Source organism: Mauremys reevesii, linkage group 5 (genome assembly GCF_016161935.1).
Source record: "Mauremys reevesii isolate NIE-2019 linkage group 5, ASM1616193v1, whole genome shotgun sequence".
Classification (NCBI taxonomy): domain Eukaryota; kingdom Metazoa; phylum Chordata; order Testudines; family Geoemydidae; genus Mauremys; species Mauremys reevesii.
In genome coordinates, this window is record NC_052627.1 from 12,711,177 (window position 1) to 12,725,064 (window position 13,888).

The 13,888-nt window shown below is 42.6% G+C and overlaps 1 protein-coding gene and 1 long non-coding RNA gene across 8 annotated transcripts in view; one reads left to right on the forward strand and one right to left on the reverse strand.

Annotated features, from left to right (window-relative positions):
- ANKRD17 (ankyrin repeat domain 17) overlaps positions 1-13,888 on the forward strand; it is a 128,964-nt gene that overhangs the window by 86,643 nt on the left and 28,433 nt on the right. For 6 of the 7 annotated variants that reach the window (XM_039542732.1, XM_039542729.1, XM_039542733.1 and 3 more), the window contains 5 exons: positions 2,830-2,978; positions 6,906-7,017; positions 7,247-7,392; positions 11,253-11,395; positions 12,906-13,119. In XM_039542732.1, coding sequence (XP_039398666.1) covers positions 2,830-2,978; positions 6,906-7,017; positions 7,247-7,392; positions 11,253-11,395; positions 12,906-13,119 — 764 coding nt within the window. The remainder of the gene's footprint in view (positions 1-2,829; positions 2,979-6,905; positions 7,018-7,246; positions 7,393-11,252; positions 11,396-12,905; positions 13,120-13,888) is intronic. The other variant, XM_039542728.1, reaches the window with a different exon arrangement.
- The window catches only part of LOC120407206, a 28,188-nt gene that overhangs the window by 3,508 nt on the left and 10,792 nt on the right, over positions 1-13,888 (reverse strand). The window lies entirely within an intron of this gene.

Below are 13,888 nucleotides of genomic sequence, written 5' to 3' on the forward strand. Positions count from 1 at the left end.
CATATTTAAAATAATAATGTAAGAATTGTAAACCAGCGTGCGTATTCGTGGTGTACTTCGTTAGCATGCGTATAAACCCTTCATTTATGAACTCTTAACGTAAAGTTTCTTGTGGGAAGAGGGTTGTTGGTTTTTCTACATTTTTTTCCTCACTGCAGCAACAATAGTGTGAAAAATGGTACATGGCTTAAATTAGAAACAACTGAATATAATAATACTCCACATTGGTCCATTTTTAGGCCTAACAACCTTGGTGGTGTCAGTTAAAAAAAGAATACATGGAGATATACCTATCTCATAGAACTGGAAGGGACCCTGAAAGGTCATTGAGTCCAGCCCCCTGCCTGCCTTCACTAGCAGGACCAAGTACTGATTTTGCCCCAGATCCCTAAGTGGCCCCCTCAAGGATTGAACTCACAATCCTGGGTTTAGCAGGCCAGTGCTCAAACCACTGAGCGATCCCTCCCCCTAGTTGTAATAGTTAACATGCCTTTTATCTTGTAGTGGGTCACAATACTAACTTCTTATGTCTTTGAAAATCTCATAACTTGGAACTGTTTTTTTAAAGAGGAAATTATGGTTCTTAATGACCCTTTTTATGGTAATGGTATTAAATTCAGCATTGGAAGCTTTCTGGTTCTGGTGCGTGGATTACTCACTTCTCATTGATTCCCATCATCTTGCAGCCAGCTTGAGTACTCAATCTCTTATAACTTTACAATGTGCCCCCAGTACCACTGGACAGAAAAGATGGTTCATTTATAAAATGTTGATATGGTGAGAATCAAACTTTTTTCAAAGATGTCTTTAACTTTTTAGGAATTAAAATACTTTGTGCTGCTTGAAAAGTTCTGTTCTTCAGACCCATAAAAGGTAGTAAATTCAGAGTTCAGGGTTCTTGGCGTTTTTTTGCTGGCTTTTAGAAAAATTTCAGTATCTGACCCACATTTACTCTGATATAATGAACAAAAAATGGAGCAAGAGCTCTAACTCTGAATTTCCTGCGTTTTTTTGTTCTAAATCAAACCACAGCTATTCTTTTTTTAGGTAAAACCTTTATATAACAGGGATAATGAACCTGAGCTGCTTTTAAGTTTAAAAAAAAAAAGACTCCTGGTGAACGTGAATACCTTGGGCTGAAACCTTTGGATGTTCCCTGAACTAGAATTCCTTGAAACCACAACTCTTGTTGATATTATCTTTAATTTCAAATCAGTCATATTGTGCACCTCAACTTTGGGCCAAATTATCTTGGATTCAGGTCTTATGCCAGTAATTGTCTCCATACCCAGTGATAAATTTGTAACAAAGTACTATGGGAGACTGATTTCCTCTTCATTAAAGATGCCAGTTGCCGTTCTTTAGCTATTTAGGTGAAAGTTAAAGAATGAATAATTGGATGGCTTTGGGACTGGCACAGACTTCCCCCTCTAAGTCATGAGTAAAACTTGGTTTGATAGTGACCAGAAGTCGTCATTATCTGGTAAGATTGTTCATTGGATCTGTATGAAATAAGTTGCTGGTTACCATTTTTTTCTATCATAATTGACATTTGCTGTCTCCCTTGTTGGCAGTTTCAGCAAGAAGGCCAAGAATTGAGTTAGTACAGAGATTAAACATTGGCCTCTTTGGACTGAGGCTCAGTCAGGTTGGTGGGATGCTGTGGTGAAAGTTGCATTGCTGCTGCCCACAATGTTACTGCTGAATAAAGGACTTCAGTGTGCAGGGCTGGTGATCTGGCACCTGTCCCAATTATTAAACCCACTTCAAAGAACAATTTTTAAAACGTTAGAAACTTTGAGTAGGGGTTACAATGGAGTAGCTATGCAGGAATATCTAGTATGTAGTAAAGGAACACCGTCAATCTGAAAAATGCATTTCTCTAAATTTTGTAATTACTGGAGCTACAAATAACACCTAAGATTATTCAAAAAATATACTTGAAATTTTTTTTTCAAATCCTTTACTTTGTGCATTTGACAGCACTTTGTCTATCCTCATTTTCATAGCTCTCCTATATAATCAGTGAGGTTCTAAAGACCCTCACTAACATCAAAAAGGAGAGCAGAAAAATCCATTAATTCCTTTAAAAATGTATACACAGAACGTATTATTTTAAAGGATGCTTTACCAGAAACTGGAACATCTTGAATGCAAAAGGTTCTTTAGCATTCTGAATGCAATATTTTTCTAATTATGCCATTTTGATATGATGTAGCAAAAATAGTATTTATTGATGGCTCTTTTTTCTTTGCCAGAACTTTTAATCAATACCATTGGCAAAATGATTTTTATAAAAATGTTCAACTTCCCCCCCATGTAACATAGTTGTTTACAGTTGATCAATTCTGATTGATCAGGCGCTTCCACATTGTTGCTATTTTGCGTTAATACCTTGTGATTGGAATATGACCTCCAGGACCCATAGTTAGCCAAAATATACTGTATAGCTTTAAGTACCTAGTTACTCTGAATATGCTCCAGTCTCCTTTTAATGACATGGATTTTTGAGTCAGTTAATAATATACCTCTTTGAATAAAGTGTCTGATCAGGAAAAGTGCTATATTTTTCCAGAGGTGGCTTTCAGAAAATGCCGCAAACCTAACATTCACACATTTCTCATACCGTCTATTTCTTTAATTAGTTTTTTAGTTGTCAGAGTTGTTAAGGCCAACGAATTAGAGGTTTTAAATGTGATATATTTTCAAAAAATAATAAGTTATTAAGAAGCATTCAAGATTTTTCTGGTATTTCATTGTCCACTTGTGATGTTGCAGATATGAAGGATAAATTTTACTTTTACTAAATGTAGTCATTCTGTTTAACAGCAGTGAGTGGAAGAGCATCTGCAATGTCAAACACTCCTACCCATAGCATTGCAACTTCCGTCTCCCAACCTCAGACGCCAGCTCCAAGTCCTATCATTTCTCCTTCAGCCATGCTACCGATCTACCCTGCCATAGATATTGATGCACAGGTAAGCCTGAAATGAGTGCAGAATAATTGTGGTGGTGAAGGTATTTGCTTCTACATAATGAATGAACCACCATCAGTAAACAGTTCTGATTTATATTTAGTTGCGTTCTAGATGATTTGGTGGAATATAAAATCCTGCATAATCCAACAGGACAATTGCAATGTGTTCTCATCTGGGCTACAGAATAGGTGGGAAAAAACGCAGGCATTTTGTTCGGTGACTGATCATTTAGTTTTCACTTTCTCTTGTTTGTGCGATACTAAGTGTAAACGGGTCGACTCACCCCTGCGGCGCCTCCTGCTGGTGACTCCGGGAATTAGCTCTGTCCAGTGCTGGAGCGCCCTCTGCAGGCTGGTGATCCGCCTGTCTTCAGGCCCCCGTGTCCCTCCTTGGACCCGGTGCCCTTTCACATGGGGTGCTGCCCCTGGCAGTAACCTCTTTCTCTCTGGGTCTCCCCTCCTTGGGGAGCCCCCCCCCACTATCCCCACATTGCCTCAGTATTGGCTACTGCCAGTCATTGTCTAGCCCCACACTCTGGGGCAGACTGCAGTATCAGCCTACTCATCACAGGCAAAGGGGTTTGGACCTGCTGCCGTGGCCTACCCCTGGGCTGCCCTCTGCAACCCCCAGTACCTGTTGGCCCACTGCTAGGCCGCAGCCTGGGGCTTTCCAGGCTGGAGCTCCCCAGCTCCTCAGCCTTTCCCCAGCCCTGCTTCACTCAAGTATCCAGTCTCAAGCTCCTTACAGCCAGGCCCTTCTCTCTCTGAAGGCAGAGAGAGACTGTCTGGGCTTCTGGCCTCCAGCCTTTTATAGGGGGCCAGCTGTAGCCTGATTGGGGTGTGGCCCAGCTGCAGCCACTTCCCCAATCAGCCCAGCTTTTAGAGCCGCAGCTCTCAAGCCCTGCCAGGCCACTTTTTAAACCCCTCAGGGCAGGAGCAGAGGTTCACCCTGCTACACTAAATGATAAATTTTCTGATGAAATATCCTTAGTTATCTAACAGGTATTTGAATCTTACCCCAAGATATTTTTCATTGGCTTTCTGCCAATCAGCAGGCAAAATAATTCCCCACAACCCGTCAGCCTGGCTCCTAGGTTGGCAGGGTCAGTGCAAATCAACATAACCTTATCTCCGTAATCATCTCGGATCCATTGCTAATATTGTGCTAACTGTGGCATTCCCAGTACTTGCTAGCTTGGGTAACAGACGACAGAACTTGGTACCAAACTTCAGTTTTTTCTGCCCTATGCCACATTGTTCTGCTACATGTCAGCCAGGAACTGATTTTTAATGTCTTAGAAGGATTTGCTGTCAGAGCAGAAATAAAATAATAATAAAAAAAAAGTACCGAGAGAGATGGCTGCTGCCTTTTATAAAATGTTCCATCTAAAGTCTTGTCACAATCTCAGTAAAAGACTGCATCAAACGCCACAGCTTTTCCTTTTTCGCACATATACACCGTTGAATGAGCTGATAATTCTTTAACCAGGCACTGGGAGGATTTGGTGAAACATACATCACTCCATCGTATGGGCCTGACAGGTAATGTCATAATCAATGGGCTTGGCTACACTTGAGAGTTGCAGCGCTGGTAGTTTGCAGCGCTGGTCATACAGCTGTGTAGGGAAAGCGCTGGTGTGTGGCCACACTCACAGCTACCAGCGCTGCAGTGTGGCCACATTTGCAGCGCTGTTGGGAGTGATGCATTATGGGCAGCTATCCCAGCATTCAAGTGGCAGCAACGTGCTTTTCAAAAGAGGGGGGTGGAGTGTAGTGTGACAGGGAGCGGGGGAGAGAGAGAGTGGATTTTTGGAGCGGACACTGTGTATTACCGGTAGCTCCCTGTCTTGCAAAATCAGAAAATTTTCCCGACCCCTTAGTCTTAACTGCAAACAGCCTGCAGACCAGATAAGCAGCACGGACTCCCTTTCTCTTCCCCCCCCCCCCCTTCCTCTCTCAAGCAAACACTCAACCCCTGTGAATGAGGCAGGCAGGAGGATATCTCATTTGATTGTTCAGTCAGTTACAGATTGATCACAGCAAACAGGAGCTGTGTTTGTTTCTTAGATAAGCAGCTCCCGGAGCCCCGTGTTCACAACAAAACAAAGAGAGGCAGCATAACAAAACAAAGAGAGTAATTTAGTTAAAAGCATTCTGGGTTATCTCCTAATACCCTGGAGGCCAATAACAGCGCTGGTGTGTGGCCACACCTGATGAGCAGCGCTGCATCACCAGCGCTACAATCGTTATTCCCCAAGCAGACCAGGTGTTCAGCCAGCGCTGCAGCCAGGGAGTTGCAGCGCTGGATGTGCCTTGCAGGTGTGGACAGTTACTAAGTTGCAGCGCTGGAAAGCCTCCACCAGTGCTGCAACTCTCAAGTGTAGCCAAGCCCAATGAGTGCATCATACCAAGATGGTAGATAATTAGAAATAACAGGACATATAGAAGAGGTTACTTGGAGACAAAAAGAACAGGAGTACTTGTGGCACCTTAGAGACTAACAAATTTATTTCAGTGGATGCATTCTACAAAAATCAGAAAATGTTAAAAGCAAGAGAAGGGAAAATTTAAATTTAAAAGAACCGCTTGTATTTTTTAATCCTGCTCCCATAGCCTACTTAGTTTACCAGTGATCAAAATTTAGGGTAATTTGTGAGCTCATTCTGTGGAGTTATTGATAAGGCAGTGGTTCTGTAATTCTAGCAGTTGATGGACTTCCTCATAAGAGTGATCAGTTAACCTCACTGCTGGGCTCAGAATGTTTCCTGGGGACCAGAGTTTGAGAAGTATTGCAATAAAGGATTTGTTTTTTAGTGAAAAGCAGTGGATTTGAAGAAATGAAAGTCTTCACCGTGTGTCAGTACTTTGAGTCTGGCAGCACAGCTTACTTCACCTCTCCTTGCTCCTAGGACTGCAGTTGTTTAGCATAATGTTCTAAGCCAAGCTAAAAATGTCAGCAGTTGTGGATAGCACACTTCTGGGAAGTGTCAAGTTTTTGAGTTCTTACCTTCCTATTAATAAGGAAACTTGGGAACTTTTTGTACTGAATTAAAGACATTTGGGCCAAGATTTCACACTCTGCTGGCAGAAATGGAGGAGGGCAATTTAAAGCCTCTCAAGTCATCCTTTTTCTGGGTCTTAAAATCAAGGAGACCTCCCATCCTCCAAAAAAGTTACATAGGCCTGGATTTCAAAAATTTAAATACAAAATTTGAAACATTTGTGGGCTTTTTTCATTTTTCAAGCACTAGGCCTAGTTAATCCATTCTCTTATTAACTAGAAATCAAAATTGACTTAACCTGTCAACTTTATCCTTATTGTCAAACACTTACTTCAGCCCCCATGTGTCCCTTCACAACCTTTCTGTTGTGTTTATCAATAATGTTAGTACTGCTCCAGAAATAAATCCTGCCAATTCATTTGTGCTCCCTCTGCTGGCTTACCAGCTGCTAAGGCCTAATGCTGTAGTTCCTTCAGAAACACTAGCTATAAGGATGAGAATGAATTTTTATTTGTAGATTTGCTATAGAGGGGTAAAAATTAAAAATAAAATCCATGCATTTCTTAGACGGCAACAATTTTTAATGCATATTGTATTTTGAGTGTAAATTGCAGGACTGGCATTAGGGCTTTTAAAGATTAAACAGTTTAGCAGAAAATATGATATATCTCAGTTCTTGAAGGTGCTTATTAAATCTCTATTTAAAGAGCTGATTTCAGAAGCTTAACATCTAATTTGAGGATGATTATAGTTAGTTTCACAAGAAAAAGGTCTATAGAGATATTTAAAACATTTCTTGGGCTTTTAAAAGATTTGTCTTGTAAAGGAGGTACATTTAAATCTTCATGCAGTAATGACCATGGAAATTTAAAATGAAGGAAAATGTATTTTGCTGTTTTGAAGTATGTGTAATTTTTTTCTTTTAGACGGAGAGTAATCATGACACAGCATTGACACTTGCATGTGCTGGTGGCCATGAAGAATTAGTACAAACACTGCTAGAGAGAGGAGCTAACATTGAGCATAGGGACAAAAAAGGTAGGAATCTCAGTATATTGGTATATGTGGGTTCCATTTAAAGTGAACTCCAATATGTTACAATGTAGCAAAACAATTACATGCTTAGAACCTGGCATTATGTACAGTTTTACATTTAATTTAGACTTTATTCATGGTGACCCAACTCTCTTTTTATTGCTATAACTAAAGTTGTTAATGATTTAAACATAGATAAAGAGATAAAGAATGTTTGATTATTCTGTTTCAGGATTTACTCCGCTTATTTTGGCTGCAACAGCTGGTCATGTTGGTGTTGTCGAAATCTTGTTGGACAATGGTGCAGATATTGAAGCCCAATCTGAGAGAACCAAGGACACGCCATTGTCTTTGGCTTGTTCAGGGGGAAGACAAGAGGTGAAGTGAAATTTACCCATGTATAAAGGCACCCTTACTGTAGAAGCAGGTTGTAAATTACATGGTTTAGATTAAGAGCAAATTTATTTTCCCTAGTATGGGCAACAAATATGCCTAGACTTTCACAGCACCCCAACTTTAAAGGACTGTTGCTATTAAAACATATAAATTGATGAAGTGCAAACTTACTGAGGATTGGTTATGTATTATAACATGAATATAAGAAATAATCTAGTATTTAGCGGCAAGCTAGATCTAAATTCAAGAGCAAGGCTCCTTGGTTTCTGTGAGATTTTGATTTAGAATTCTGAGATACCTTTACAATTTAAAAAGCTAAATTGTATTGAATTAAATCTGAAAGTGACTAATGCAGTCATTCACAGTTCCTTTGTTTCTGTTCTTGTTGGATTCAAATAGTATATGTTGCCCCCAATTTTCAGTGTGCTAGAGTTGCGTGTTGACAATGCACAAATGCATTATAGAAATTGTCTTAGAACGTGGGAAGTTTTGACGGTTGGGATTTTTGGCACTGACGCAGGAAGAGCCTGCATTTCTCCTTGACTCTCACCTTGTTGGTCTGAGGTGACTCGACATTTGCAAAAGGGGTTTGAAAACCGATTCCCATATCAGCAGACTACTAGACAGTAGTCAGCTCTCCCCATCCCAGCCATCCACTACTACATCAAATAGTAACAGATAACCACTTTAACCGAATGTTTCTGCTCTTTGGGTATGCCTGCCGAAGAATAATTAGTACCCATATTGTATGAGTGGTACAGCTGCCCCTATTCTAAATTGCTGTAGACAGGTAGATATTTTTAACGTTATCTTGAATAGTGAATAGTTCAGGACATATTGGTTAAAATGTCTGAAACCATTTGTCCTAGCAGTTGCTGTCCATATTTAGCTAATTAAAATCAATTTTGTAAAAGGAACTGCCACAGAATTAAGTCTCTTGCACCAGAGTGCTACAGAAACCAGGAACCTTCCTGCAGAATGTAAGTCCACCTTTCTACAGAATATGCAGGACTTGACCACTTAATTACAAATGAACGTGTAAGGAAGCCACACCTGTAAGAAAGAAGTTTGTATTGTCCTCCCCACCCCCCCACTATACCTCTTCTGTTGAGTTACAATAACAGTTGCTGCTGCTTTGAGTGGTTGCTCATGTGTATTCCACAGTAGGTGTGCGTGCTCGCCACGTGCACCGGTGCCGGAAGTTTTTCCCTTAGCAGTACCCGTACTGGGGAAGCGCTGCTGCGACCCTTAGAGTGGCGTCTCTGTACCGCGCTATAAGGGGAGCTGCACACTCTCCCCACCCTCAGTTCCTTCTTGCTGCCAGTGAAAGTAGTCGGAACTTTGTGCTCCAGCTCTGCTACAGCCTTTCTACTCGACCTTAGTGGTACCGTTCCTGGATTGTTACTTCAGTTGTTAAAGCGGGCTCGGGGCATGCCCTGTGCCCCAGCCTTCAAGTTGTGCAACTCCTGTCACCGTTCTATGCCCAGGAGTGACCCACACACTGAGTGTCTCCGCTGCTTGGGTGAGACTCACATCAGCAAAAGTTGTAAGATCTGCAGGTCATTCAAGACGCAGACCAAGAATGAGAGAGACATTAGACTCTGTGCTCTCCCCATGGAATCGGCATTGGCCCCAACTCAGGAACTCTTGGTGGACTCGGCACCTGCCGCCGCATTGTCGGTGCGTAGCGAGGCCCCCTCTACCAGCCAGCACTGTTCCCCCTCCAAGAAAGAGGGAAAGGGCCCTACCTCTCAGCGGCACCGAGACAAGGAAAGAGGGGAGGCTGGTCCCACATCGGGCAGCCCATGGTCCCCCCCGGGCTCAAGGCCTCCGACTCATGTTGAGCGGAGCAGCCTGGCGCCGTCCGCCCTCACATCTCCACCGGTACAGATGCTGTCGACGCCGGACGTGATGCAGGCTGTGAAAGACACTGAGTCTGCCGGTTCCAGGCACACGGCTGGTGGCGGCTCCCCGGTCTCGGGACAAGACCCCATTGGGTGTCCATCAGACCTCTCCTGTGGGTTGCAGTTCCTGCCGGTGCAAGGGCATTTAATCTTCTCCCACTCTATGACCTCCCGTTTCCTTAGGGGCCTTGACCGTTCATTCCCGTGCCACAATGGGACCTGAACCTGGTTTTGTCACGACTCACGGATCCTCTCCTTGAAGCCCTGGCCACATGTTCCTGGTCTCACCTCTCATGGCCTTCCTTGTAGCAATCATGTCGGCCTGCCGTGTCTCGGAACTCAGGGCCTTGACCTCGGAGCCCCCAATACGGTCTTCCACAGGGATACGGTCCAGCTTCGCCCACACCTGGCGTTCCTCCCAAAGGTGGTCTCCGCCTTCCATATGGACCAGAGTATCTTTCTTCCCATGCTCTGTCCTAAGCCCCATTCCTCCAACGAGGAACGCCGCCTCCACACGCTCAATGTACGTGGAACACTGGCATTTTACCTGGATCGGACCAAACCGTTCCGGAAATCCTCGCAGCTTTTTGTTGCCTCGGCTGAGCGGGTGAAGGGGCAACCTATCTCCACCCAGCGTCTTTCCCGCTGGATCACCTCGTGTATACGCACATGCTATGACCTGGCAGGGGTTCCCCTGCTACCAATCGTTAGGGCACACTCTATGAGGGCTCAGGCCTCATGAGCTGCCTTCGTAGCCCATGTCCCTATCCAAAATATTTGTAGAGTGGCCACTTGGGCCTCAGTTCACACGTTCACTTCGCATTATGCGATCGTCTCCCAGTCGAGGGCTGATGCCGGGTTCGGCAGGGCGGTATTCCGTCCCGGTCTATTGTGAACTCCTACCCACCTCCAACAGGGATAGCTTGGAATCACCTACTGTGGAATACACATGAGCAATCACTCGAAGAAGAAAGGACAGTTACCTGTTCCATAACTGGCGTTCTTCGAGATGTGTTGCTCAGGCGTATTCCACATCCCGCCCTCCTTCCCCTCTGTCAGAGTTGTCCGGCAAAAAGGAACCAAGGGTGGGGGGAGTGTGCAGCTCCCCTTATAGCGCGATATAGAGGCACTCCCCCACTACTAAGGGGGAAAACTTCGGGCACCGGTGCACGTGGCAAGCACGCGCACCTACTGTGGAATACTCCTGAGCAACGCATCTTGAAGAACGCCAGTTACGGAACAGGTAACTGTCCTTTCAGTGCAGAAGCAGAGAAACAATTCTGTACTGCTTCTGAGAGTTTTGTGCAGTGGAGTAGCTGGGGAAAATAGGGTGATGGCAGACCACTGATTTCTTGGTCCCACCTCAGCGCTCTGACTGAAAATGACGGATGTTTGTTTAGCATATTCATCTAAAGATTTGCTCTCTGATCATCCCACGTTTGGATTATGGATAAGAGTGCTTCACTGTCGGGATGGAGAAAATGGTATAGCATAGGTAGCTGAAGTACTCTTACATCATTGTGATTTGCTGGGCTTATCATATAACTGGAGATGGACACTGTAGTCTCTGCCACAGAGTAAAGAAATTTCCTTTGCACAATGTCATTACATACTGGGGTTTTTCTTCTCAAATTTGTAATTACCCAAGCCAGAAACTATTGTCAACTTTGTGGAGTGATGTATTTTATTAACGTTTTTTAATTTTATTCCCATGAAATTTAGGAGAAATAATTGCAACCATAATTTGTTTTTCTGAGGCTAGGGGCATGGTATTGAAGAGTTCAAGTTGTTTCTTTTAAAAAGGATTGCTTTCAGTACAGAGACCTGTTTTTTCTAGACATGTCTTTTTGGTGTATTCAGACATTTAGAACACTTTCTCCAGTTAGGTTTTCAATTTTAAGGAGAGAATCAAAAGTAACTTACTTTGTAACATTGCAGGTGGTGGAGCTGCTGCTAGCTCGAGGGGCAAACAAAGAGCACAGAAACGTTTCTGATTACACACCTCTGAGTCTAGCTGCTTCTGGTGGCTATGTGAACATCATCAAAATCCTACTAAATGCGGGTGCAGAAATCAATTCTAGGCAAGTGCTCTCTTTCATCCCTACCCCCCTGCTTGTTAAATCTAAAATAAAAGTTCACTTTGGTGACTGTCTGAAACAAAAACTCATTCCTAAAGCTTTTAATCTTGATACAATATTTAAAGAAATGTACAGTCTACATTGCTTTAGTTTTTGCCCAGTTTTAGACGGGAACAGTTCAGGGATGCTTTTTGAAGACCCACACCATTTTAACTCCTGTTCCTTTCTCCTTCCTTCCTTCCAGCATCTCTCCATGAGTTTGGTAGCAAAAACATAGCACTCCTTTCTGGGTTATGGTGAAAATCCTCTTACTGACTTTGATCCATCTGCTAGCTGAGTATAGATACTTTTGAAACAAGAAACATCCAGCATTCTATAGAAACATAGTACATGCTGTGTTAAATGGGCATCCTATGTTAAATGGGCAGAAAACCACAGAATATTCCAGTGGTGACTAATGCGGTGTTTTTCTCTGTCGTCTTCAAAGCAAAAAGTGTTTATCACTAATGTCGGAGTTCTCTTCCTGAAGAGCGGTAGAGGCCTCATGGTCATCACTTAGTATGTCCTTACAGCTTTCCAAATTGAACACTCTCTCCTTTGAGAGAAAGGTGCTCCCAATTTTAGTCTTCCGGTAATAGAAAATGGCCTTACTAATGGATTTATAGAGTTGTAACGTCACTTTCTCCCTTCCTAGATGTACACAGTGATTAAAATCAGTGGAACAGACCTGTGGACCTTCATATGAGAGAATGAGAAAATGTATCCATCCTTACCTGAAAACTACTTTACTTTTCTCTGAGTAATAAGATGAACAGATATGGCCTCCCTTTGGCAGGTTTTCAGTAACATGCTGAGAAGTGTAATATGGCTTTTGGGTCAGTCAGTATGTTTCAAAGTTTGTTATGCTCTGCAGTACATTACTTTAATATCCATCTTGAATTAGCAGGGCTGGTTCCGCTTCCAGTGCTGCAGGTAGATTAGAGATCTACTGTAATAGATTGCATGCATCCGATGAAGTGGGTATTCACCCACGAAAGCTCATGCTCCAATACGTCCGTTAGTCTATAACGTGTCACAGGACTCTTTGCTGCTGTAATAGATTTGTGACTTCATTACTCAGAAAAAGGAAACTTTCAGGTTTAGCATGGATACACTTTTTTCTATTTTGAGCTGCATTTTTGCTAGTAGTAATAACTTCAGAATTACCAAGGGTAACTAATCTTTCTTTTCAAAATGTTTATAATTTCTTTCATGGTGAAAAAGTACATGACCCTGATCTTTGGATTGCATGACTCAACAAAATTCTTAGCTTTGCTAAAAAGTAATTTCCTCATATGACAACTAATAATCTAAAAGCAAAGTACATAATACCTACAAATGCAAACATTATAGAAGATCTTGCTTTTATCAGCCACCTTCAACTTGAATAACTTCCTTTTTCACATTCTAATTTTCCTATCACCCTTTTCAAAGACAATGAAAATTAAAATTGTTCATTTGTTTCCCCCCTCAGAACTGGTAGCAAACTGGGCATTTCTCCTTTAATGTTGGCAGCTATGAATGGGCACACTGCTGCTGTTAAGCTATTGTTGGACATGGGCTCTGATATTAATGCCCAGATAGAGACCAATAGGAATACTGCCTTGACTTTGGCCTGTTTCCAAGGAAGAACTGAAGTGGTTAGCCTACTGCTTGACAGAAAAGCAAATGTCGAGCATAGAGCTAAGGTAAGGAACAGGATGAGATATGTGTCTTTCAGCTAAGCAGATTTATACTAAGAACTTAGTTCTATGTTTCATGTGACTTTTTTTCCCCCCTTGGAAGTCAACTAAGGGGAAGTAAGTATTTCCTATGCAGTAACTATATGATTATAGCACGCACCTATTGAAACCAACGAGGAAGGGGCTGAGTTTTAATAGAGCTATTTAAAAGAAAAGAAATATCTTTGTTTTAAGGTTACGGTTTGGGTGTATGTCTGTGTGTAAACACTGTTTGTACAGTACATAAAAACATTTGTTTTAGCTTCTGGAGCTATATTTAATCTTCAGATAATGACAAACAACAGAATGATGATAAACCTTGATTTCTCGAGACCTTCATATTTTTAAAAATTAAAAGCTGATCTTAACCCAAGCTATGTTCGTTGGCTGAGTCGCTACAGTCTGCCTGGCTTCCACAGCCGTGGAGGTGAAATGGAATCCGGATGTGTGCACCCCGTAAATGAGGCTGTGCAGCAACTCTGCAGCCATCAGATCCCTCCCCCTGCCAGGGACAGAGTTTGTGACTTCACTTAGCATTTCCTCTCCTTGCCAGATTTGACAGCCATTGGGGTGGAGCATGACAGTAGAGAAAAGGCTTTTCAGCTGACAGTCAATATTCCAGCCAGCTCCGTCAGTTGATCTACCACGTAGTGTCCCTGGCAGACAGCACTGAAATGGAGCTGTCAACCAAGGAATGAAGATAGGTCTCATCAGGTCAAAGGTTGCCTCCATTCCC